This window comes from Peromyscus maniculatus, chromosome 10, assembly GCF_049852395.1.
Source record: "Peromyscus maniculatus bairdii isolate BWxNUB_F1_BW_parent chromosome 10, HU_Pman_BW_mat_3.1, whole genome shotgun sequence".
In the NCBI taxonomy this organism is placed as follows: Eukaryota; Metazoa; Chordata; class Mammalia; order Rodentia; family Cricetidae; genus Peromyscus; species Peromyscus maniculatus.
Window position 1 is genome coordinate 58,255,647 of NC_134861.1, and position 26,909 is coordinate 58,282,555.

Genomic DNA, 26,909 nt, shown 5'->3' on the forward strand with positions numbered 1-26,909 from the left:
TTCGTTGTTTGCCCTGTAACAGCTTTAATGTAGACCCCCAAGCTTTCCAAGAATTAAATCTATGGCATCAGTGCCATATGTGACATGTAGCACAGATTTCATCATTTTGGTGTCTTGGTTTAAAACATATAACCTCTCACTTCTATACACAAAGCCAAATTCTGATTTCTCTAGTCTTTCCAAATTCTGGATGCAACTTTTCTCATCCCTTCCTGACTGAGCCTTTCCCTAAAACCACACCTTTCTATTGTCATCCCAGTGTATAATTTCTCATATACATACATTTGATAATATGATTTCTAATCTAAAATGGTTCTTCTTTGTGTTTTCTAGCCTGCCCATCCTTAGGTTCCTAATTTGAATACATCCATCAGTTAAGTTTTCATGCTTTGAATCTAGCTCTCAACAGTCTAAAGTGTATTGCAATTATGTACTCATGTATCTGCCTCTCATGAAAGGCCTGAAATAATAGCTCACAGTACATACTGGAAAAAGGTTTTCAGAATTAGTCTCAAATAAAAGCCATTTGTATCTGATCTGGGAAATTATATATAGATTTCAGCACTTAGCCAAAAGAACAGGCTAAGATGCAACTAGAATGTCTTGAAAACTGAAAAGAATGTGAAAACATTTTAATGTAATCTTTTATATGACATGGATTAAAATTTCAAAAAAAAAATGAGTTTCACTGGAAAATAAGACTTAATTTGTATTTTTTAAAAAATGAAATTATGGTTACATCATTTCTCCACTCTCCTTCCTCCAACCCCTTGCCCTGCCATGTGTTTCCTCTCTTCCCCCCAAATTCACAGCCTCATCCTCTCCAATTGTTCTTGTCATTCCTGCGTGTGTGCGTATGCACATATAAACAGACAAATGTATAAATATAACAATGTAGTGTTGCTTGTATGTATATAATTTCAGTGCTGACCATTTGGTATTGGATAGCCAATGAGGGGCTCATCCTCATGAATGACAATTTCTCCCTCTCTTAGCAGTTATTAGTTACCTGAAAGGTATTATGGAAGGAGATACACTTTGGGGTTCCCAGCTCCTCTGTGTTCTTTTCCATGCCCTTTGGAATCTATGAACCAGGGAGGGAGGTTTGTGCAGGCTACAGGTCTGTGTTTTCTTCATTCTTCCTTCTTCATTCCCTGGAACTCTCTCCCCCAATGGTTTGTGTATTCTAAGTGAAGCCAAAAGAACCTCAATGCTTAAGATGAAATAATGTTGCTGTAGGGCGGAAAGCATTCTATTCCCCCCTTTAGAAAGGTTTTGTTTTCTTCCAGGACCTCTAGGGAACATGAGCTGTTTTTAAACTCACAGTCCCTTCTCCCTTTGCTGTGTATTCTCTTTTCTTAGAAAGGGGGAATTGGAGGAGAGGAAGCAGGCTGTTCTGCAGTGCACCTCAGCCTCCCCTACGTCCAACTCTGTGTTGCAATGATCCATCCCATTTATAATGTGCCCACCGGACAGGCAGCATGGTGAGAACATGCTACATCTGAATTTTAATTATATTGGTAGAAAATACTCCTTGTTAGCCCAGGGGAAGCCACTCTTCAGGTTTGCTTTCTTTTTGTAAAGAAGCACTTGACACAATTAGAGAGAAATTATCAAAGGGCAGAGCTGAGACCAAGTTCCTATCTCAATCTTGATGTACACTTACCTATAAGAAAGTAGTAATTATATTTACTAAGCAATGGTATTAGGCTATGCTCCAGCAGAGGGATGTTCTTTCCTTTAACTCTTGCTGTGGTTGGTGGTGACTGGGTCTCACTATGGGGCTCTGACCGGTCTTGTACTTGAAGTGATCATCCTGCCCCTAACTCCCAGATGCTATGATTACACTCATAAGTCACCATGCTTGGACCTCCTCTAACTCTTTAACTTTAAATCTTTACTTCTTATTTTATATGTATGCGAGTTAAAAAGACTCCATATGTAACTTCATCCAGTTCCAAAAAATTCTAATTTTATGGCCAATCTTATTTTTCTAAACTTTATTCATATACTCCCAAATTATTTTAAAGCAAACCATATATTTCATTAATAAGTATTTATAAAGATATACACAGGAATTTTAGTAGCACTATTGTAATAAAAGAGAAAAAAACCAAGAGTTTGCTTTAATTAATGAAGTTCATCTTCTACCTGGGATACATATTTTGTTACTGTAAAAGTTAAAGAGATGTGGGGTTTCCATAGCATATTGAATTTGCAAAGTTTACATGGATGTGTGATTATGTGAGCTAACTCTGTCCTGGTGATTAATCTCCTCCATACACAATAGCACTAGGGTTCAGGAACACCCTCCTTCTGGTCACCTAGTAACTTTTCACTGGTCAACAACAAGCCGAATAAACTCTTAGGTTGCAGAAGAATGTTTCGCTGACTTGGATCATCTATGAGATTTTAGAAGAAATAACCATCGCTAAGTTTGAACGTGCTAAACCTTTATCAGAAGATACATATATTATTTTTGGAACTTAAAAATGGATACAGAAGACAAGGGCTTAGGTAAATTAGGACAAATACTGAAGCAGATTTGGAGACAAAACCAAATGTTAAAGCAGGCTCTCCTGGGTGATAGTCTCTGTGAGGTGGCTAGGGGAGCCACTTGGCTAGTTACAGTGATCTTTTTGGGTCAAGGGCTCAGTGAAGCCCTTCATCAACTGTTGGAACACACTGTAGGGACTCTTCAGTCCACCTGCCAGCAGCTGCATATACTACTTGACAAGGATAATCAATGTGTCTGGAGACAAGGCAAGTAATCTGTTTTGTTTGCTTGGGTTTATACTTTCTTTTGAAATACTCATCTGGTCAATATTTAAGAGGAGCTATGTATAGAAACACAAGGAAGGTAGAATCTGTTTACAAAAAACTGATGTTATTATAGAGAAAGTAGAGGAAGACAGTATCTCACAAGATTTAAATGTTCCTCCTGTTGGAGAACAGTTGAAGTGTTTTCAGGCTTCTCCGGTGGCCAGGATCATATTTTAAGGAAGGGAATTTACAGCTCTGTTAGGAAATATGTGGTATTTAAACTGACGCCTAAACAACTAATTGGAGCCATGCAACTGGAAATTCAGGTGCTTGGTCTGTTATTTGCAAGACCAAAGCCTTAGAGGAAGGAAAGTTCAGGACTAATTAAAGCAGAACAGGCAGTTTTTCTATATTGGAAGAGCATGTTCTAACTCCAGAGTCATTTGAGCCTAGTCCTATTAATTACAAAAACACTGGAAAGACTGGATGAGCTAGAAGAAACTGGATCCCTACACACTGAAAGCAGGATGTAAATTCTTGGGAATATGATGAGATGTGTGCACTAAAAAGTACGGTAAGCATGGGGAATGTAGTATCTAAGGACTGCGGTCTTAATATCAATGCTTTCAGAATCTAGGTGGCATTATGAAATCCAGCTCTCAGACATATAGTGCAATGTCAAGGTGAGCAGATGGACCTCAGTCAGGAATCCAGAGTAGACAGCACTAAGGAGTTCAGTCTAGAGGCCAAATAGTGAATATCAGAGAATCTCTCCCAGAGCATGTGACCCCAGGACCATCAACAGGAGCTCACCACCAGTCAGTCTCTGCAAGGATTGAACACAGTCTTAGACAACAAGCTAAGGCAATTAGTAAGCTACCAAAGAGGATGAGTTCAAAATAAACATGGGATCTCAAGCATCAGACAAAGACCAAGTTGTCAGAACTGCAGTGCAAAGGCAAGTCCAGACTAGTGAAAGGATGATTTGGTGACAGTGAGATGTGTGATCTTTGGATACAGGCTCCTGGCTCAGAGCTGAGAGTCTAGAAAGGTTCAGCCTGAGAGAAGCTTGAGAAGTGAGATGCACAGATAGGAGCTTAGGATGGAGTGAGAAATGGATTGACTTGCGTTTGATGATGCTTAGCCTTAGAGTAAAGCAATTTGTCTTAGTTTGGTTGTCATTGATCAACCACTGCAGGGTCCAGTCAGAGAATGATACGATAATGTTATTCTTTGAAAGAACAATTTGACATATTTTAATGATCACATGCTCAGTAGGGGAAGGATTGAATTTCTGACCAAAATACAGGATCTGTGTCATCATAAATAACATACCTGTTGCCTTTCTGCTATTGACCTGTCCTGGGTGTTCAGATGAATATATGTCTGATATTTGAAATGGACAATTGATATAGTACAGTATCTCCCAAGGCAAAGGAACAACTGTCAAATATTCCAAATGATTGAGGAGTTCTTGCCTCCATCCTTATTAAGGAGAAGGAGCCTCATATTTTTCTATAAGGTTTAAAGCATACTTATGGGGAAAAAGGGCAAGTTTCACTAGTTGGCTACTATGTTAAAAGTAGAGTTTCTTTCCTTGTAGTTATATAAGTGTTAAAAGCTGGCAAATTGTGCAGATACTTCCTTCATCGGTGCAGAAGCATAATTTGACTTAGTTTTTACTTCTTCTTTGTGTGTCTACATGTGCAGAAATTATTGCTTTCATAGACTGCCTCATGAAAATGAATGAATATTTGGGGAACACTGCTATGCTTCTAAGGAAAGAAGAAAAGGAGATGTGTAATTTATGCAGCATGCATGAGGACCGTACTCCACAGCAGACAATATCGGCCATTCAAGATACCAAAGCAACAGACATTGCTCCAAGAAGGGAACTAAATGTCATGGAAACAGCTACTGTTTCTCCTACAAATGCAGAGGAACGTCATTACATAAACCAGGTCCCGTTAAAAGAAAATCAAACCCAGATAAATTCTGAATTAGGGGGGAAAGAAAACAATGCATCATTGAGTGGAAATGTAATAGGGCAAGAAGAGTCACAGAGCGCAGTGTTCCCAGATAATGCAGAAAATGAAGATGAAAAACAAATAGAACACATGACTGCTGAGAACATAAATGGCAACAAGGAAGACATTCATGATGCAATCCAGACAACAAGGGAAACTCGAGAGACCTCAGAAAACCGAGGAGAAGAGATTATCACATCCCCAACAGCATGGGATGTCTCCAGTAAGGATGTGAATAGTCTTCATAATGACTCAGAGAGTCCCAAACAAAAGAATAACATAATGGAAAAGGAGTAAGTAAAGACACCGTGAGAAATGTTTATATACGCCTACTTCTACATTCATTTCTGTAGTTCTTAAATGCCTTAATCCTGCTGCTATGACAAACCACCACAAACTGGTTTGTTTTGAGAGAAGGAAATTAATGTCTTGGAGTTCTAGAGTTGGAGAGACAATGAGGGCACAGGAGATTCGGTGTCTACTGAAAGCTTACTGATTCACAGATGGTACTTTCTTGTTGCATTCTAAAATGGTGTATGGGGCAAACCAGTTTCAAGGTCCTTTATTAATGATGTTAATCCTATCCGTGAGGACTGTGCTATGACCTAATTAGGTCCTACAAAGGCCCTGTTTCCTAACAGTCCTCTATGGGATAAAAATCCCAACATATGATATGAAGTTTTAAATTTTTGTGTCATGTCTCCAAAATTTACTGTAAACAAGTGATTCAAGTTAAAAATTAACCTACAGAAATTTATGTGGCTGCTATTGCTAATATCATTGTGTTCTTCATTGTTTTAGAAAATACTAACATTAAGTAGTGCTTTAAAGGAAAAATAATTAGTTATGAAAGTAATTCAGAGCAATTGTTCAGATCATGAGCACTTTGTTAAATAACAAAATTTAGTTTCTAATAAGAAAAAAAGAAATGTCAGAATGTTAAAAAATTAAAAGACAATTTGCTAATATGATTATGATTATCTCTAAGATAATTGTCATCAGTCTTTAAATCTTGCCTTCAGAGCTCCGGGGGAATTGTAGATAAGCTTTTCAGGGTTCTTAAAGGTAAATATGATGGTCACACCTGTTCAACTCAGAAAATTGTCAGAAGATTTTTGTTTGTTTGCTTTTTTTTTTTTATCAGATTCTCTAAAAGCCCCTGGAATAAAGAAAGGGAGAAAGATTAATGTATTTTATGAGCTATCTCCCCACCACTGCAAGGAAGCATTGATTCTTGATTTGTCTAAATTGATAGTTTCTAGCTATATTTTCCCAGATAAATACAACATCTTCCTTAGCAATGTGATATAGTGGGGAAAAATATTTGGGGAGCAGGACAAAATTAATTTTTATTTGCTGTCTTATTATTAGCAAGTTATTTTGAAACGGGGCAACTTGCTTCGTGTTTTCTTTTTCCTTTTTTTTATTTGTGTGTTCCTTTTTTGTCTCAGTTCCTCAGTGTCTTCTTCCTTGGTGCCTGTGATTAGCAAATGAGGCAATCACAGAGGGGCCTTAGTGTTGGGTTCCTCTGTCAGTGTTCACTCTCAGCTAGGTGTTCGTATGTTATTTGATGTCATGCCCTGTAAGATGAATCATTAAACAGTCTTATTAATAAAAAACCAGGATCCAAAAGTTGGGGTGAAAAGCAGAGATCAGAGGAATAGGACAAGCCACAGCCAACCTCACCTTACTAACTCCTCAGCCTCCAGAGAGAGCTACTTCCTGTATACTTATGCGTATACACCTTTCTGTGCCCTGCCATCTTACTTCCTGTTTGTCTGTACAGACCTCCAACCTCCATGGTTAGTGCTGGGATTAAAGGCATGTGCCACCATGCCTGGCTCTGTTCCCAGTGTGGCCTTGAACTCACAGAGATCTGGATGAGTCTCTGCCTCCCAAACGCTAGGATTAAAGGCATGTGCTACCACTGCCTGACCTCTATGTTTAATATAGTGGCTGGCTTTTTCCTCTGATCCCCAGATAAGCTTTATTGGGGTGCACAAATAAAATATCACCACACAGCCCAGCTACTTTCACTATCCTACCGCTCCTCACTGCTGTTGTACACCTGTGTCCTTCTCGACATAACATGCTGATGGTCTACTGTGTAAGCACACAACACTGTTCCCAGGAAAACATCACCGAGTCTATGTTCTTCAGCAAGTACTTTGCTTGCCTTGATCATAGGACTCTATAAGAAAAATGAAAAAAGAAAGTAGTGTATCCCCAGCAAAGAGAATTTAGTGAATTCTGTCGATGAATTTTTCACTGCATGAAGACCTCCATGGTTTGCAAGAATTACTGTCCCTGACAAACAACCTCTAAAGTTGTCAATATGTGGTTTCCCATTTCATTTGAGAAAAACATTGAAACTTCACATCCTCCCATTCAGAAATGACTCAAAACACCAGCTCGTGAGTCATTGCCGGCACCACTCCCTCTGACACCTACTTTAGGTGTTCCCTGGTTAGCGACTGACTGCTTCTGTGGCGTTGAACCAATTGTGCTTGGCTTGCATATTTACCAAGATGACTCTTCATTGCAGTCCCCCAGGCTAGGAAGCCATCATACATCATACCACATAAAAGTATATGCAATAAACAAAACCTTGCTTGGGATCTTTTGTGGTTCCTCAACCTTCAGTTTCCCAAAAGCCCCATCTTTTGGAGGTAGCTATACTAAGGTGTACACAAAGAGGAAAAAAAAAAAACACTAAACTAATGTAATCTATTTAATAACAAGACTAGTCATAATTGATTAAGACTGTAGAGGATGGATCTATTTACAAATCTCCTGTACACTTTATTTGTCATTTGGGAACCACACCTTGTAGAGGTGGAGTGCATTGAGATGGTTTCCAGGATACAGAAGAGGGCATTCCTGGACTTATATGAAGCCAGTTCACTGAATCTTCTGCTGAATAATGTTTGTTTTTTTTAATTATCATTATCTCTATGAACAAAAAAGTTAAGCAGATCAGCGTGCTGGAGATATTTTTTTTTAAGTTCAGAACTGTATACATAAATAAATGACCTCTATGAGTTAAAAGTTTAATTATATTTCTTTATGAAATTATAAGTTATATTTAGCAGTGAGCTTCAAACTGTATTAACAGTAAAAGAAATACAGCTAAAACTTTATTAATATATAACTGAGAAAATGATGCTGTGTTATGTGTAGATCCTGTCATATACCTTCAACATTGCCTTTGTTTCCATTATTTCTCTGTTGTGAAATAAATATTAGGAAGAGAACCCCAAGTGGATGGTGTTAACATAGAGATCAAACCATTAGTGATCATGCAGTTTATTCAGATCCATTACTATTTAATAGGTTTAAATATTATATCTCATTCAAACTTCGCAATATCATAGATTAGATATTAGTTTCAAACTGTAATGGATGGAGCAATCATTACTTAGGGAAGATATGAGAAAGGCATGACAATATTTGAGAGCTTTTACTTTACTTCCACATTAAGAAGCAGAGAGTCAACTTTTACTTCTAAAACTGAACATCTATGAGATTTATAGCAAGTTGAATATCTCAGCTTCAGTTTCCCTGTCTGCAAAATAGAAGAGATAATAATACTTGAAACAGAAGCTATAAAAATTAAGTAAGGGGGCTGGAGAGATGGCTCAGAGGTTAAGAGCTCTGACTGCTCTTCCAGAGGTCCTGAGTTCAATTCCCAGCAACCACATGGTGGCTCACAACTGTCTGTAATGAGATCTGGTGCCCTCTTCTGGCCAGCAGTCACATATGCTGTATATATAATAAATAAATAAATCTTTGAAAAAAAAAATTAAGTAAAACTATATGGCTAAAACCTGACTAACAGGAAGCATTAAACTATTGACTATTCTGAGAGGTTGTGATATTTATGGGCAAACAAATAGGAAATGCCTGGTCTCAAATTTGAATTCAAATTTATAAGACTCTGAAAATTTTTGCAAAGATGGTGTTGAAGAGAAATAACACAGTTAAACTTTTCAAATGATAATCTCAGGGTTAGAAATAATCTATTCCTGCTTAATAGGATTAGTGTACAAAAACTTAAATATCACTATTTGATTTAGTGTACTTCGACAATTTCTGTGCTTCATATTCATCACTTCTTGAGGCAATAGACATCATACAGATCCCTTGTCGGCAGGTAGGCAGGCAAATAAATAAGAGGTTTTAGATAGATTACTGCACTTTATACTCAAGCATTTCAGATGGGCAACTTCCTTATTCTTCTTCCTCTCCATGTCAAGGACTTGGTGGCCTTTTCCCCTCCAGATGGAACAGCTTAGAAATTTCAAGTCTCCCAGAACAGGTGGTGAGTCAGGAGTGAGGGCTATGGAAGGGAGCAATTAGCTTTTCTTCTTTGTCTGGATTATTCAGTGTCCTGCAATTGCCCAAACTAGCTACTTTAGAGGAAGAAAAGGAATCGACTCTACCCAATCATATATAGAGTCTGAATACCTCTGCACTGTTTTTATCTTATCTCTCTGTCTCTCTGTTTCTCTCTACTGTCTGTCTTTATCTCTGTCTGTCTCTCTTTCTGCGTATGAGTGTGTGTGTGTATGTGTGTGTGTGTGTGTGTGTGTGTGTGTGTGTGTGTGTGTTTGTGTATGCATACACATGATGTGTACTTTTGCTTTCAATAAGATTGGATGAATGCTGAGACTTTCCTTTTTCTGGCTTTTTACTTTTAAATCAGAAAAAAAAAATTCATTCTTGCAATCTTAGAGGATCTCACCATAAAGGCATCTCTCTCCTCACAGTGAAGTAAACTGTTAATTTATTTAAAAACATGATTAATTTTTGAATTTTATTATAGGATGAACAATAGTGAGGAATAAATCAATCACTTTGATAATAAAATTAGTCAAAAATAGTTATAGCTTATGTGAAGTAGACATTGTTTCACCCCATATTACTGGAAATTGTGGTATACAGAGGTTTAGCATCTTTTTTATTACAGGGTTAGTAACTGGGAACATTAAAGTCCACATCAAAGCAATGTGCTTTACACTTTGTGTCCTTCTGCATTTGTCTGTAAAGTACATGGATAGAATGCCTGTAAAATGAAGCTTGCTTGTTTTTCTTTTTTTCTTTTTTTCTTTTTTTTGCAGGTATCTTGATGTGCAGAGTGCTGGGACTGATCCTCAAGTGTCTTGTTACATCACAGCACCATCGCATGTCCTGCAACAGTTGGATTGCCAGATAATTAACAGCATGAGCTCCTTTATAGTGAGTGCTAATGAAGAGTTGGTCAGCAACATCATTGCTGTTGAATGCTCAGATAAGGAAAAGAAAATCCCATTCCCAGTATGCATTGCAATTCCTTTCAAGGCAAGCTACAAGGGCAATTACAGAGACATCGCTGTGAAAATGACTGACACAAACTTTCAATCCAGTTACCTAACTCCAAATTCATTGGAAGGAATGAGGGGAACTTATAAGGTCAGTAAGGCCTGAGCTACAACTGTATTTGTTGTTTTTCTTCCCTTCTTGTAACTCAGAATTTTACGTAGTAATATAGTAATAATTGTTCCATTATATAAGTGTGGACACATTTGTGTTAGAATACTCATCCTTTTTTTTTTTTTTCTAAATACCGTCTATGAAGTTCAAACAGCAGAAATTATTTGCCGAAGTTAGTAATAGAGAACGGGTCTAGGACTCACCAAATGTTCCTTTTTTTCTCCTAGAAAACAACCAGCATCATAGCTTCATTCACTTCACAGTTCATGCTAACTTCCTAATTACGTATCTACTGTGTTGGACTGCTGCCCACACAGAAAGAAGCATTAGAATCTTCAGATGCTATAGTTTTAGTTTTGATTATTCATAGGTTGGGAGAATATATATAAAATGGAAACAGTGTGTATGTGCCTGCTCTGATGAACTGATTAAATTTATAAGTGGAATTTAGTCTAAACATTGAGGATTGTTGTTAGTCGTTGGGATGAGGGCAGTAAAGGAAGAAATGTGGTTCGCACATTTGGCTGCAGTGTGAATTCGGATGGCTCAAGACACCTCTCTGTGACTCAGATCTTATATTTCAAAAGTAATATAATAATGTCTGCCTGATAAGATGGCAAAAACTAAATGAACAAGCCACTTAAGAAGATGGGGAAAATCTTAATACAAGCAAGTTGTTAAAAAACTTTTCACCATGTGAAACAAACTTTATTGTAATAGTATTAAGGCTCTCTATGTAACAAATTCAAATATTGCTGAGACCGAGTCCAGAATTACTGAATTTAGAATTAGAGAATTAATGAGGATTCATGTTAAGAGTTCTCTGTGGGCTACTGAATTTATTTGTAAACAATTAAGGTGTTTATGTTTTTATATGCAAACGTTTCAGAAAAGAATACATGTTAAAATCTTCAAAATACATTCTGTCCTTTTGGTTTGTTTACAAATCAAATCAAGGCTACATAGTTGAATAATAAAGCTAAGTCTGTTCTCATTACTCCTCTTCATGCCACTAATACCTGTTAGATTTAGACTAGCTGCCTGTGAATATGGGAGTCTGATTAGCATTGCTCTGGAGTAGGCCTCTCAATCTTGGCGAGTCTGTGTGTCCTTTATAACAAGTACTTTAGAAACTGCTCACAGTACAAGTGCCTTTCCCAGATGGGCTCAAAAGATGTTTTGTAAATGAATAATCAAGACACAAGAAAAATTAAGAGGATCATTGTTTACCAGAAAACTGTACTTTCCTTTACATAGTAGGCTAGTGAGAGCTTTCTCTAATTTTAGCTCAGGAACGTTTGAGTTCTGGAACCCTTCCAAAGTTTTATGTGGGTCCTATGACATTTAAATGCTCTAATTCTCAAAAGCCTTTTTAGTTTCCCTGGTATCTGCCAAATGTGGTCTCAGTGCTCAGCAACCACCACTTGTTCCCAGGAGACCTTTTCTTCTCACTCCTTTCCCTCTGGCCGCTGAAGCAGGATCATTGTGCTCCGAATTTCCCCAACTGTGATATTGTGAAATGTTTCCCTTAGTCAGCTTTCAAATGGTCGATTATTTTCCAGGGTGAATAACCCTGAAATGTTTGTGTGTGTGCATGCGCTATTATCCACTCATGCTGGGTGGAGTCTAGCTGGTATTGGGGAATGCATGAACAGAGCAAATTATTTCTTGGTCTGCCTCCTTGTTTAAAGCATTGGTGATTATACACATAGATCATTTTCCTTCCATTTATGGACTCAGTTCCATTTTACATGATAAAACCGTTGAGTATGTGCTTGGATACATGGTTATTTATTTGAATATAAATACAGAAGAAAGACACAGTGTATTACTCTGTAGTTATGTGTTTCCACTGCAGAAAGAAATAGAGACAATGACTTTTTATGGCATCTGAAGATGCTGTGATGTATCAGAAGAAAGAATTTTTCTGACAGTACACTTGCTGCAATGTTAAAGTAAAATGCCCAGGAAGTAAAATTCTATTCCTTGGAATTCTGTAAAATAGCATAGAAATTTCTAGACAAGTTCTATATATAAAATTCATTCTATCCAAAAAAAAAATCATTCTAGCCAAAATTGGCTAGGATTTCAGAGTAACTAAAACTTGTGAAGATATTATGACTACCTATTATACATGTGTGAAGATTTAATTTAAGTTACAAAATAAATTCATTTCTCATTTCTCTATTGGGAAGTCCAAACTTAAGGAACTCTTAACATCTCCTTATCCTTTCCCAAAAAAGATCACATCTCAGTGAATGTGATCTCTCCACACCATGGGAGATTATGGGTAGCATATACACTTTTTGCTTGTTTCAACAGCTCACAGAATATGTGTTATATATGTATTTCTCCCAAATAATGCTAATTGCTTGTTTCAGTAAAGTGTCTTTTACTCTGTATAGGGGACTTGTGCTGCAGTGAATGTTTACAAGTTGGGTATGTTTTCAGTAGTGTCATGCTTAAAGAAACAGTCTTTCACAGTAACGAAAAAAGGACTCAATCTAAAATCAATCGTAGATGCCCGGATAGCCTTCAGTTATCCTGCAGGAGTTTTCAACTCACCAGTGCTTGTCCAGTTAAAGGTAAACATTAAAAAGGTAAATTAATTATATTCTATGTCTAGTGGGCCAAGCATGGTCCTACAGATGCAGAGATTGTAGATTTGTCATATAACCATGAAGCTTATCTTCTCTTGTATGTGGACTCATCTATAGTGAGTTGAGTGATACAGTAAATATTTTCAGCAATCTGAAACACACCTCTGCTTTTATTTACAAGGCTTTCCTAAATAGTCCTCTGTATTACTTGTTTATGCTTGTTAGCAAACATATGCTAAATGTGTAGAAAACAATTGCTGACAAATTTGGGGGTATTTATATAAATCCAGATTTCCAAATAAATTGATGGAAAAAGATAAGGAGCTACTGATCCATTCAAATGGTTATTATCATGATTTTTGATTGTATTTACTAAAGAAAATTAGCTTTTTTGAACAATAATTTAATTACACAAACACTATTTTCATAATGTGTAATGCTATATGAATATACATCCCAGAAAATTTATGTTCTCCAATGGGATTCCTTATTGTTCCAGCCTTGTTCTTCCTATTATCTCTTTCCCATTTCTCTCAGTTCCTATCACAAATAGTAAGTCAAGGAGAAAGATTGGGAAGTAAGCCTAATTGTAATAATTTATTTGAAAATATTTTATATGAATTTTGAGTTGTGTTAGCTTTCTTCTCCATTTTGTGCTGATCACATGATCTAAGAATAGTGATAATTTAGAAATTACACAAAATGTCACTTCTGACATTATGTTGTTGTTTATAGTTGAGTGTTTCTAAAACGCATGCACAAATGTATACATATGTATATATATATATATGTATATATATATATATATATATAAAAACACGTGTGTTTTTCTGAGTGTGTATGCATGTGTGTGTTCATGTGTGCATGCATGTATGAATAGGAAACCACATTTTAAGAGATTTTACTCAATCGTGTGCTTTTATATACAGAGTTTTATTTCCAGGCAAGAATGTACAGAGAAACACATGAAAATACATTCCCTAAAGTTTTCAGAAAATTGTTTTAGGGCCATGCTAATACTTGCATCCTCTGAATGTATGTGTGCATATGTGTGTTTGAGTGTGTATACATGGACATCAACATATTTTTCCTTCCTTTTTGTTTAGATCCAGCCAGTCGACCCTTCTCTGGTGTCCTATTTAAAAGCACACCAAGATTCCTCCTATTCAGTGCAGTCAACAAGTCCTCTTGTGCACATCCAGCACCCATCGACTCATTCTTTTCAAAAGCCAGTCACGGTATTCCTTCCTTGTTCTCCTCTCCCCGAGAAAAAGAACCTCGAGCCTGAGAAAGATCACAGGAGACCAGAGAGTGCGGCAGTGCACAGGAGCCTGCCGACACCCTTGTGCTTCAACAGGTCAGTCAGAGACCGACTACTGCTAACTAATTTAATGGGGGACAAAGAACCTCCCACGATTACTTGTAATCAGTTGACTTGTATTTAAATATCTGAGTAAAGATAGCATGAAGTATGTTCTCATGGTTGACCCCCAATAGGAAAGAGTTTTAGTTCTAATGGACTCAAAGCTGTACCATGCGGAAAAAACAGTGCTTTTTAACAATATAGATTTGAGGTTAAGTCTTTCAAGAATTTATGATATGCTTAATTATGAGAATGCCACATAGTACTCATAATTTCTTCATTCAGTGGATGAATAAGATAAATGTGATCTTTTAAAATAGAATAAAATTTCCCAGATAGTGATGATGCTTATAATTATCTCAGCACTTGTGTATCAGAGGCAGGCAGATCTCTGTGAGTTTGAAGCCAGTCTGATCTACAGAGTGAGTTCCAGGACAGCCAATGTTACACAGAGAAACCTTGTCTCAAAATTGGTTAATTAATTAACTTAATTTGAATTTATATTTACCTACAAGTGTTTTTCTTCTCGCAAGTCATATAATCAAACAACATCTTCATGAATAAAGTCAAATATACATATTAACTCACCAGCCAAAAGAAACAAAAAAGTGGAAGGTTAGCAAATTGAACATATTGCAGGACATTAAACCTGATCTTAATTCCCAAATTTTAAGTTAAGATTAATTTTCTTTCCTAATAGAGGAGACAGACGAGGATATTCCCATTTACTAAACATGAAAGGACTGGTTTTGAAAAACAAGAATTGAGTAACAGCTACTATTACCCGAGAGGTCACTCTGTGGCAGATTTGTGTATTGTTTCCTGCATTATCATTTTATCAATGTGAAGCCTTAAGTGTAGTGACATTAAGAACCTCTGCAAGTCTGCTAACTAGTGAGTTATGCAGTCATGAACTGAACTCCCACATTTCCTCTCTATTGAGTCTCCACCATTTGTCTGAGTTAATGGCTGTATTCTTGTTCCTATTATGCTTGCAGCTTAAGAAGCTTGGGGCAGCACTCTGTTGATTTGTGGCTGGAGGAAAATTAAACATTCTTTACTGTAAGATAAATGATAGGGAACATAGAAATAGATGTGATTAGTTGTGTATAATTTCGCTGCTCGACTTCACCAGCGGAGCCATCTTCTAACACACTTTCACAGTTCTTTACTTCTGTTACATATTTCCATCATCATATGTCTATGGCAATGTGCCATATAATTTCTTCACATTCCAGTTCAAAACACCCCAATGCTAAAAAAAATTCTGACCTTTAAAATATACTTTTAAGGTGACATTTGAATTACTGTTTTTAATGTTTTCTTCTAAACTCTCTTATTTGTATTTGTCACCTATTAAAATTTCCCATGTTCTTGATAGTCTCTTGCTGCTTATAGCTTCATCTTGAGAATTCCCATCTGTGGCTGTTTCTTCTGCTAACTGTCACTCGTGGCTCTGTTTCTTCATTTGGGGACTTTAATGCCGGGGTGTGCCCTGTAGGACTCTGCTGGCATGAAATGGAGCCAGTTTCCTCAGATGGCATGTATTTATGTCTCTGTTGAGATCCAACTCCAACTTCAAAACTACTTTCAACAGTCTCAGTATGCTAAACGTTCATGCTCATCTTTCCAGTGTGCCTGTGATCCCGAAGATAAATAGCTCCATATTCTGCTCATTTGATTATTATTTACCACTGTTGGCTCCTGTTTCTTGGTTATTGGAAGAGCAATGTCCACATGGAAATCCCTCATTCCAGTCTGACTATTCCTCCTGCTGAAAGTTTGATCTTTCACATTTTTTTTTTTTTTGTCAAAAAGTTTGGGGAATTCTTTTCAGAGTCCCCTGCCTTATGTAAGTCAAAATATTACAGATAAAATTTATATTTATTATCACCTAACTATTTTTGCTTTATTGGGGAAAGATCCTCAGATGACCCATTCTAAACTTGTTACTTACCATTCTGTGTTATATGGATTAAGTATATAATCTTCTGAAGAACCAATTGGAGAAAGAAATGGTAATGTTGTAGATATATATCACACATGGTGTATGGTCCTTAGGTGCTAGTACTGTCTGGTCCATGCAGGAAGGCCCAACCTACCATAATAATGTCACAATTTCAGTGAGACATGGGTTCGGAGAGCTATGGAGCAAATAAAATGTTTCCCTTTTGTTAAACCTGAAGCCATTGTTTTGTAAAGTCTTCAAACATATCATGTACTATTTCATTCAAGACTATTAAGGTCCTGGAGGGTTGAAAAGCCTGCTTTGGAAAATCAAGAGGAAACCCCTCTTGTACACTCCCTAGTAGTATATCTTTCTACTCATGGAAACCAACTACTGAAGTGACCAGAAGCAGACCTTTTTATCATAGGATGCTCTTCTGAACATCTTTTATGTGGCATTGAAGGAATTAAGGAAAGGTGAGAAAGGTGTAGTAATAGGTGACTGCCAGGCCTGAGATAGTGGCTGTGTGTCTATCATCCTGTCTCCCTGGCAGATTGTCTGAGGGGAATTAACCTAGTTTCTAGAGCTCACCTTTTGTGTTCAAGCAGACTCAATAGGAGATTTCCATATTAGTCAGTGTCACTGCTATAAGGAAACTTTGAACCTTAAGTGGGCTGACCCTATCCTCCAAATGCATGGCCATTGACATGAGAAGAGCTTTGGACTCAAGAAGCAGCAACATCAATTTATAAAGTGAATTTTATGTTGCTTAGAAATGGATACTCAAAAAAAAAAAAAAGAAATGGATACTCACTGGTAATATAGAAAAAGAAAGTAAAGACGAAGAGAAAAATAGGTAAAGATGATATTTGTCTTCTCTATATAGTTTTTCTACCTTGCATATTTGCTCCATTAACAAACATGCATTATTATTAATTGCTTCATTTTATAGTTGGGTAAAGTAGATTTAGTTATCTTTTATTTTATCCAAAATAACAAATGTTATTTCATTTGTATACTCCTTGGTATATGAAGATAGTTGCCTTGAGGATGAATAGATAAGTAGTCAGGTTAGAAACAAGAGCCTCCTGAATGGAAATTGATTGGAGTCATCACCCTAATTTTTCCATGAAGTACAGCATTGTGGAAATATTTCTTCTTTGTTGAGTTAGATATTCTGAAGCCTGTTGGAAATAAAAAAAAAAAAATGAAGAAGAGAATTTGAATGGGTAGACCCTGCTGATCAGTGAGACAGGTTAACAATGTATATATTTTCACTTTTGAAGAAATAAATGTTTATGCTAGTGCTTACTGTACAGTGTCTTTGGTAGCACAATTTCAAGATATAGTAACTGACTTTCATATGAGCTCAACAAAGAAAAGTGTTCTTCTTTTCTTTAACAATAACTTTTTCGAATAGAGACATGTGCTAGTGGTTGTACTAATACTGACAGATCATGAGGAATCCCCAGCTGTCTTGACCAGATACATATCCACAACATATAGTAGATTAGAATATGGAGTCTGTGATATGTGTAACTGGGACTAAGGACATTGTCAATTAGGCAAGACACCAAAAGTTTATAACTTGATAATTAAACAGGGTAGTTGAATCAGAAAAATAAAAACAAAAACTTTTTTCTCAATATCAGTCATTTGAATTGAAATCCCAAAGTGATTATGTTGGTAACAAATATTAAACTCATAGTGTACAATTTGATCCAGAAAATGATCATCAATTTGCAAACTAAATACAAACCATGTAGAAAATAGACCACTGGAAATTCTTCAGTATGCCATACACCCTAGGCAATGTGACCATGCATACGTTCCTTGTCCATATACTGTCTTAGGGTTTCTATTGTGATAACATTGTGAGCAAAAGCAACTTGGGGAGAAAAGCGTTTATCTGGCTTACACTTCCATATCATAGTCCATCATCACTGAAGGAAGTCTGGGCAGAAACTGAAATGGAGACCATTGAGGAGTGCTGCCTACTGGCTTTCTCCCCATGGCTTGCTCAGCCCGCTCTTGTATACAACTCAGAACCACTTGCCCAAGGGTGGCACCACCCACAGTGGCCTGTCCCACATCAATCATGAATCAGGAAAATGCTCTACAGACTTGCTACAGACAATCTGATGGAATAATTTTTGCAATTGAGGTTTCTCTTCCTAGGTAACTTTAACTTGTGTCGAGTTGACAAAAAAAAAAAAAATTAGTCAGGAGACACTTCTATTTTAAAACAGCTCCGTCATCAACATGTATAATTTATAATGGGAGTTGTTTTAAATTTTTGAGTAAAGAAATTCTATGTAAAAATCAGTACTTTAATGACTAAATTAGTTTTCTGAGAAAAGTTAATCCTAAAGCGTTGACATTCACATTTAAAGGCCCATGCATTATGTATACCACAAAGGTATTGTTCTGAAAGTAAAATGTGATATGAGAATTTTGATAATGTGATTGCTTGCAGCACATGTTTTCTTAGAGATTAATAGCATATTTATTTTAGTCAGCATCTTCACAGAACCTGATTCTACTTTGGGAAGAGATGAACATTTTAAAATAATCCATTTTTTTTAGAAAGATGCACTATATCTTATTTATTTTAATTTTTCAGCATGCATATGTGAGAGTGTGTATGCACGTGGGCATGTGTGTGGAGATCCTAGGTTGATGTTGGGTGTCTTCCTCAATCGCTCTTCACTTTATCAACTGACAGTGTACCTCCCTGAATGTGGAACAGACTGGCTCAACTAGTCTGTCTAATCAGTTTGCTTCAAGGATTCCATATGTCCATCTCCTGACCAATGGGATTATAAAAGGGCAGGCACACCTACCCACCCATCATTTATATTAGTGGTAGGGGTCAGAATTACTGTGCTCATGCTCCATGTTGTGCTAGCCAAACTATCTCCCCAGTTCTGGTTTATATATTTTGGAGAATTGTCATAACATCAAAATGTCATTTTTCGATTTTGACCAAGTACTAGTCATTACTAGGCAACATGATTTATCAAGGTTTGCTAATAGTGCATAAGTAGGACATAGTTTGGTTAGAGAGCTGTTAATCCTAGGAGGTATGGATGTAACATGCCATTATATGACTTAAAGATACATTGCATCTATTACTGCACATTGTTTCTTTAAGTCAGGACTTCTTCTTTCTTGTGTTTTGAGACAGACTCTGTCTGGTTCTCTAGCTCTTCTGGTACCTCCTGTGTAGCCCAGCTGGCTGCACACTCTCTGTTCTCCTTCATCCTCGGCCTACTCAGTCCTAAGGTTACAGGCACATGCTATTAATCTTGGTTATTAAGGACACCTTTTAAGTCACAGAAAAGGAAACAAAAGTCTTCAGTCAAAAAGTGCTAAGCGGGGTGGTGGTGGCGCACGCCTTTAATCCCAGCACTCGGGAGGCAGAGCCAGGTGGATCTCTATGAGTTCAAGGCCAGCCTGGACTACCAAGTGAGTTCCAGGAAAGGCGCAAAGCTACACAGAGAAACCCTGTCTCAAAAAAACAAAAACAAACAAAAAAAAGTGCTATAACTTTTTATTTATTTATATTTTCCTGTACTGGGGATAAAACATAGTCTCTCATTTATGTTCTTTCCTGAACCAATTATATTCTCTGACGTGTTTGTACCTCATGCAGATGATACTCACTACATCTTCATAAATCCAAGTTAGAGAAAAACAGGAATATTTCCCTCATTTATATGCATAGAAGCCTAGAGCTGAACTCCCATTCCAAATTTATTAGAAACTCATAACTGGACCCAGAAGGAATACGGAATACAGATCAGCCTATGTTATGAAGTGATAACAAACTTCTCAACGGTCCTTGTATCTTATTATATGTATATAACAACAGTCTTTATATCTCAGTCCATGCTATGAAAGGCTGTTTCTTGCCTCTTGTGCCTGTAATTAGTCACAGAACAAACACTTTCTGGTTGCCTTCATGGCTGTAGAACAACTTTGGGTAGATCTACTAGCAATAAGCCTCATGTTCCCAAAGTGAGAAATCTCTCTTCAATTTCCAATTATTTACCTGGAACTAGTCACATGGTCTTACTCAGCTATAGTGATAGAGACATGCAACCCCATTGTACACTCAAAGCAAAGGATTAGCCAATATTTTAGTGGCCATTGTTCATGAATGCCAGATGCACTATTTGGGTGAATCAAGTAACTGTCTGTCCTGAGTCAGGGTGTATGGGCTTTCACTATGTGTTATGGCCTCACAGAAACTCAGAGCACTGGCAGAAAAAAAAAAGTGAATAGTTACTACCATAGGTAGGTTTAGGGAAGGATCAACACTGGATTTAGTGAAATTTATTTCTAGTGAATGATCAAGATTCTGATTCAGTGTGAGTATATTCTCCAGTGCAAATTAATTTTTAGCTTCAAGGATTAAAAAAATCTACCACATCTGTGATTATAATCTAACATCCCAAAGCCAATTTCCATAATTTTTGATTTTATTCTGTCAGAGTCCTTGAAAAACCAATAGAGGATTTTAAAAATGATGTAAGTTTAGACCAGTTCTTTGTTTCTGAGTCATGGGACATATTGGTCTGTGAAACTGAGGTAAATTTTATAATTCTACTTATTTACACACATCACATAAATGCATGGAGAGAGAGAGGAGACAGAGAGTGGGGGGAGATGAGAGAGATCGATCTTGATTTTGGTAGCTAGCTAAATTGTTTTTGTCCCCCAGCAAGTTGCAGGACATTTTTCTCCAAAGATGTCCAGTATCAACAATTTTTTGTTTTGGTTGTAAAGAATAGATACTGTTTAAATGAATGCAAGAACATTCATTGAAGGACCTCATATTACTCTCGGAAGACTCCATTGTTTCGTTCACATTAATTTTTTTCTTACCCCCTTAACATCTAAATTTTCTTCTTAATATGCACACTACCAATTGATTTTCTTAGTCCAGAGCTTTGCAACCAAAGGAAAATGATGAGCCATAGTCTCTGAACTCCGACATAGCCAAATTCCAAAGAAAGGTAATCGCGTTGGCTGGCTCTTAGAAACTGGTCTATGGAATGGACTCTAGTTGGCAAGCAGTAACATGTGGTACTTAAAGCTGTTAGGCTTTGGGTGGGACATGTTATATAAGCAGGAAAAGTACTTAAGAAAGCATATTGGCTATCTTCTGCTGTAGGATGTGGAATGGGAATATTAATACCACTTAACACTTTCAATGAATGCTTCATAAGTATCCACACTTGCATATATAATCCTATAATAAAGATAATATTGTTCTAATGTGATAGCCAGTGAAATTGAGATACATAAATACAAAATACCTTATGTATGGTCATTTGATTTAAAGAGACGGAACCCAGCCAGAGGAAATGGTGTTGGAGTCTATGATTTTACCCAGCATGCTATACAATCATTCTTGAGTACCCCTAAAGTGTCTGTACTTGTCCCTCTGAGTCCATTATGTTTTTAAGTGTTTCCTTAAACCTTCTTTTGCCAGTAGTAAAATGTATTTCATTTTTCAAATTCATTCTTTCACACCAGCATTTTTATTCTGCAAATATCTTAAATCCCCCATACTTTCTTCTTAGTACCACCCAGATCGCCCCATGCTATAAACAGGTATTATTATGATAGTATATGGATACTTCTAGAAGCAAGGGCTATAATTGTCCCATCTTTCTATTCTTGAAGTCAGAAATAATTAGGAATGCATAGTGTACACACGATGGATTGTTGCTGGATTAGTTACTTCATGAAAAGTAGATTTTTAATGTGATTTGTGCTATGTGGATTTTCACCCATTTCTGTTAACCATTTTATAGGACCAAGAGTGCTTCCATCAGAAAACCTGGTAACAACGCTTGTGAAACTTTGAAATTACTAGGATTCAGAAGCAGAGAGAGTGGTTGGTTTGGGATTGATGATGTCGTGGTGAGAACTGTCCAGAATGGCTTGGTATCTTTCGAATTGTGTGAACACTTAGAGAGGTAAGGCCATAGAAAATGATCAGAGGTGATGGCACTCTCCTATAGCCTGTAATTAATGTGTAGGAATGGGATCATAGAAACATACGCTGGCTTTTAGGGTGTACTTAAAATGCAAACCACAATGGACATGGATCCTCTCTTTGCAATTCTTCTCACGACAGTTTAAGTAGGGCTTTCAAAACTTACTTTCAGCATAGGTTTATTTTTATAGGTTTCTCTTACCACAAAAATAGTTTCAAAACAGCACCTTCATTTCTTAAATTCCACAGGAGAGTAATTAACTGTTCGTATTATGCTCATCTCACAACTATGTAGATATAAACTGAATTTGTTATTTCAGTTCCTTCATTTAGCTTTCTCATTTCCATGTATTCTAGACGGCCCATTAAAGGAGTGTTTTTAGACAGTTTTCAGGTACATGAGGAGTAGACACTCATGAAGAGAGGCAATCACATGTCTAAAGATAGGTTTCCTTTCGTAATGAAGACCCGACCTCTGTGATTATCCCCAGGCCAAATTCTGCAGAAACAGTGTGAGCTGAGAGGGCAAGTGCCTGACTGAGGGAGGCCTCTCAGGAAGATCCTGTGAGGAAAGGAAAGAAGTGGAGGAGTCCAGGGAACATGATGGCAAAGCTGGTTTTTGTTGTCTCTTCCCCAGCCTGGTGCCTCAGGGGAGCTCTGGAATACCACAGTGGTTGGCTTTGATGGTTACACCTGGCAGTCCTTGTCTGTGAGAGAAGTCTACTCTGGATGAGAGTTTCTGTTCTCTGGAGGCCAATCAAGGGTTAACTTGTCCTGTTCTGGGATCTAAGTCTGTATTAGTTTCCCAGGGGTGCTGTAATAAAATGTCACACATTTATTTATTATCCTACAGTTCTAGAGGCTCCGTGTCTCCAATCAGAGCATGTATAGGATTTGCTCCCCTTGAGAACTTCAAGGGACGAATCAGCTGGAAGCCTGTCCCTGACTTATAGATGACCATCGCTCTCCTCACACAGTGTTCTGTGTGTTCTTCTTTTTCTGCTGAAAACTCCTGCTTTGAAGTATACTAGTAATATTGAATTAGGGTCATCCCAGTGCCCTCACCTTGGTTTGTATACCCCTGTAGTGACATAAAGTGTTACATGAACATTAGCATTGAGGATATGATTTAGGGTGGTATAAAATTAAACCCCAAGCAAGATCCATCATAAAAATTCTCACATCACAGAAATGGAGATGAGTATTTCACCCCCACCTACATGTGTTACAGAAATGGATTATTTTCTACATCATTTGCTTCCGTGTTTTGAAGTATTACTTGAATACTTTTCTATATCCTTACTCTGTTGAATGATGGAATAATGAACATTTCAAACCTTGGCAATTGCACTACAATACAAAGAACACAGTGTACTCACACAAAGCTGGGTAGCATAGCCTGGAATAAATCTAAGAGTGTGTGGTTGCAGCTGATTTAAACATAAAATAGCTATATCAAAATGTATTTCAGTATACTAAAAATATTGGATACAAGATGTTTTTATAATGCTTTTACCATGGATGGAGCTTGCAGGGCAGGGCATAGTTCTGGGTGAGTCTGAACACTGAATCTGAAGACCCAAGATGTCACTCTGCACTGTGTAAGATTTATAAATACTGTGTCATTGGTGAGACTAAATTTACTGTGTTTTTCTTCAATCATAAACAGTATTACTTACTATTATTTCATTATTTCATATATTTAAAAATTTCACATTTTGGGTCATTTGTGTTATCAATTAACTTGAAACAGAAGCATATTGTTTAGCTATATAAAACTGTTTCCCTTACATTCTTTTCTCTCTTTATTTTTTTCTAAGAGTGCAGGTACCTATGATGTTCAAAAGACAGTGTAGGATTTCCTAGGGCTGAGGGCACTGTTGGTTTTGAGCAGCCCGCCACCAGTGCTAGGAACCTAACTTGGGTCCTACACTAGGAGAGAATGTGATCTTAACCACTGAGACATCTCTATTTGCCTTGTTTACATTTTATTTTCTGCAAATTTCTATTTTAAATTGTTATTCATTTATTTATTCCATATTGTTTGAGACAGGATCTTGCTAGCTAGTCCTGGATATGCTCAAACCTTTCTATTTAGACAAGACTGGCCTCATGTTCATGGCGATCCTCCTGCCTCTACCTCCTTACTGCTGGAATTACAGATGCAAACCAACTCATCTGGATTTATTTAATTTTGTTGTTGTTTTTAAAGTCAAAGATACAAATAAACATTATTCTAGGTCTACATAGCATCAGAATCACCCAAATACCGCCTTTTAACTCCTTACTTTGTCCTACTAGAAGCTCTTTAGGGGCAACAACATACCTGGAGCTGTCATCTTTTATGAGAGCAGTGTCTTCTTCTGTACCCCAAACATTATGTAGATTGGAATGCATTCTAAACTAATAATCAAAATACATTAAATACAAAAGGCAGTAATATAGTTGCTTATTGTTATCATCAAGTATCATGTACTATGCATAATTACATGTGCTGCAATTTCATACACTTGGCAGGGCAATAGGTTTTGCATACCAACATCACCACACACATGTGAGTAATGTCCTTGTACTATGGTACAAGACTGCAACATCAATAAGTGATAGAATTTTTCAGCTCAATGTTCCTATTCTCATAGGAACAACCAGGTATGTGCAGTCACTGATTTAAATGATATAGAATACGTGACTCTATAATGAAAACATAGGACCACTTTTAGAACTCAGCTGAGACAGAGTGATTACTTTAAGGCTATGTTTTAGAGGGGGATATGGTAGGGTTCACTTGTAATCTCATCACATGCAAGGCTGCGGAAGGACTGTTGTGAGTTCAAGACTAGCTGGGCTGCAGAGCAAGAACAAACTACCCAACAATATCCAAAGGCATCTTTTAGAATTTAGCTTGAGACCTAGGGAAAGGTCTTGGTCAGTAAAGTTCCTGCCATGCAAACAACAAGACCTCAGTTCAGTTCCCCAGCATTCAAACACCTTAGTATGACAGCTCACATCTGCAACTTGAGTATTGAAGAGAACAGAGACAGGCAGATCTCTGGTACCCATTGGCCAGCAAGTCTAGTGGAACTGATGAGCTCTCTTAGGTTTACCAAGACACTCTATGAGACAGTCTATCTCAAATAATAAGATGGAAAGGAATGGAGAGATACCTAACATCTAACATTGATCTCTGGCCTCCACATGCATGCATGTACATGTGCCCACACAGCCAAATGTACAGATGTATGCACCCATACAAACAACATGCATACAGAACACACAGCCAAAGACAACAAACAACTTAGTTGATCTGAATTAGTTTCTTGACTGCCTGGAATTTCACTAAAGTCCTTCATTAGCATAGGTAGTTGAGCATCAGAATGATTGCTCTAAGTGGAAGTTAAGAAAAGCAAATTTTTTCTTTGGGTTTGTGGTATTTCAATGCTTCCTATTCCCTTTGGGTCTCACCTCTTTCCTTTGACACAGGTTCATTGTGCTCCACCTGTCTTCCACAGTGGACAATAGCCACTTGGTTTCTTTTGTGAAGTCTTTAGAGGAAGCCTCACTCAGCACCACTGCCTGTATTGTGCTGTCACACCAGAAGGACAATCCGCACAGAGTGGTTATTTTAGTGGTACCTTCGAAGGAGTTAAACCTAGTACTGAAGGACTTGCGCTCAGAAGGCTTTAGAGGACTTCCAGAATCATCTAAACATTTCCAAGTAAGAGAAGGAGAACAACTTCTTTTAAGGTTTACTGGAAACATATTTGGCTCAAGTAAGTATGAGGAAATATTCTTATGTGTTTTACAGACTATAAACCACAAACCTTAGATGAAACACCCCAAACTTGTATTACTAAGGAAAACTTCCCTTTAGAGAATTTGGGGAAACATTTACTGACTAGTCTATCTAGGCACTAGTCTTTTTATGTACAGGGGCACATGTGTCTATTTGGACAGATTCTAAGTGACATTCTTTTAGAAACAGTCTTCTTCATGATTGCTCCTGAGTTCAAGTTAACATCACCTCTTCCTTGTGACAACTCCATAGCTTCTAAATGCTACCTGCTTCCACCTGGCAATGTGAATGTGTTCCCATAAGGAAATAACAATTTGTTGAGAAACATACCATGTGACAAATGGCCCCCACTTATGATGACTTGACTTAGGAAAGTTGACTTTATGATATACAATGGCAAAACACATTCAAGTAGAAATGGTACATTCTGAGTTTTGGTCTTTCTCCACCTTATCTGCTTCAGGACTGATACTGTCTGTGATGTCACAATTCCTAGTTGGCCACTCAAACTCAAGGGAAAAGAACTAATATTCTATGGTATGTTGGGTTGCTAAGCCATGGTGTTAAGTATTTGACATGTATTAAGTGTGTTTTTGACATGATGTTTTCTATTTGTTACATTTGTAAGAAAGTGGTAACATCACAAGTTCAGGAGCATCTGTCTGTCACTCTTCTAGCAGAAATGTATTAGCGTCCATTGCACCTAAAATTATCTACATACTCTTTAATGTGTCTGTTAAGGATCCGACATGGGTCAGTAGACTCCCATGAGATATATGATTAGATGTATGCCATGTAATTCCTTATTTTAAATTACATGTATTTTATTTTACATATTTTAAAATATATTCTCAGAAATATATTTTACATTTGGAAAGTGGTCTGAGCTACAAAAAAAGCTTAAGAATATTATATGTGGACAATACACACTGC

General features: G+C 37.1%; 1 protein-coding gene and 1 long non-coding RNA gene across 3 annotated transcripts in view; one reads left to right on the forward strand and one right to left on the reverse strand.

The window, feature by feature from the left end:
* The first annotated feature begins 2,347 nt into the window (after positions 1 to 2,347).
* Positions 2,348 to 26,909, forward strand: part of Dthd1 (death domain containing 1) — a 79,758-nt gene continuing 55,196 nt past the window's right edge. The window contains exons 1-7 of one of the 2 annotated variants that reach the window (XM_042286009.1): positions 2,348 to 2,763; positions 4,474 to 5,083; positions 9,911 to 10,241; positions 12,668 to 12,847; positions 13,969 to 14,219; positions 21,999 to 22,163; positions 25,664 to 25,953. In XM_042286009.1, the coding sequence (XP_042141943.1) occupies positions 2,493 to 2,763; positions 4,474 to 5,083; positions 9,911 to 10,241; positions 12,668 to 12,847; positions 13,969 to 14,219; positions 21,999 to 22,163; positions 25,664 to 25,953 (2,098 nt within the window). In that variant the 5' untranslated portion in view covers positions 2,348 to 2,492. The remainder of the gene's footprint in view (positions 2,764 to 4,473; positions 5,084 to 9,910; positions 10,242 to 12,667; positions 12,848 to 13,968; positions 14,220 to 21,998; positions 22,164 to 25,663; positions 25,954 to 26,909) is intronic. The other variant, XM_076546322.1, reaches the window with a different exon arrangement.
* LOC143267609 (uncharacterized) lies at positions 17,136 to 26,739 on the reverse strand. Its single transcript, XR_013042912.1, has 4 exons — positions 26,307 to 26,739; positions 25,646 to 25,884; positions 24,510 to 24,586; positions 17,136 to 17,357 (listed from the first exon to the last, which is right to left on the reverse strand). It is a non-coding gene; the product is annotated as an uncharacterized LOC143267609 (long non-coding RNA).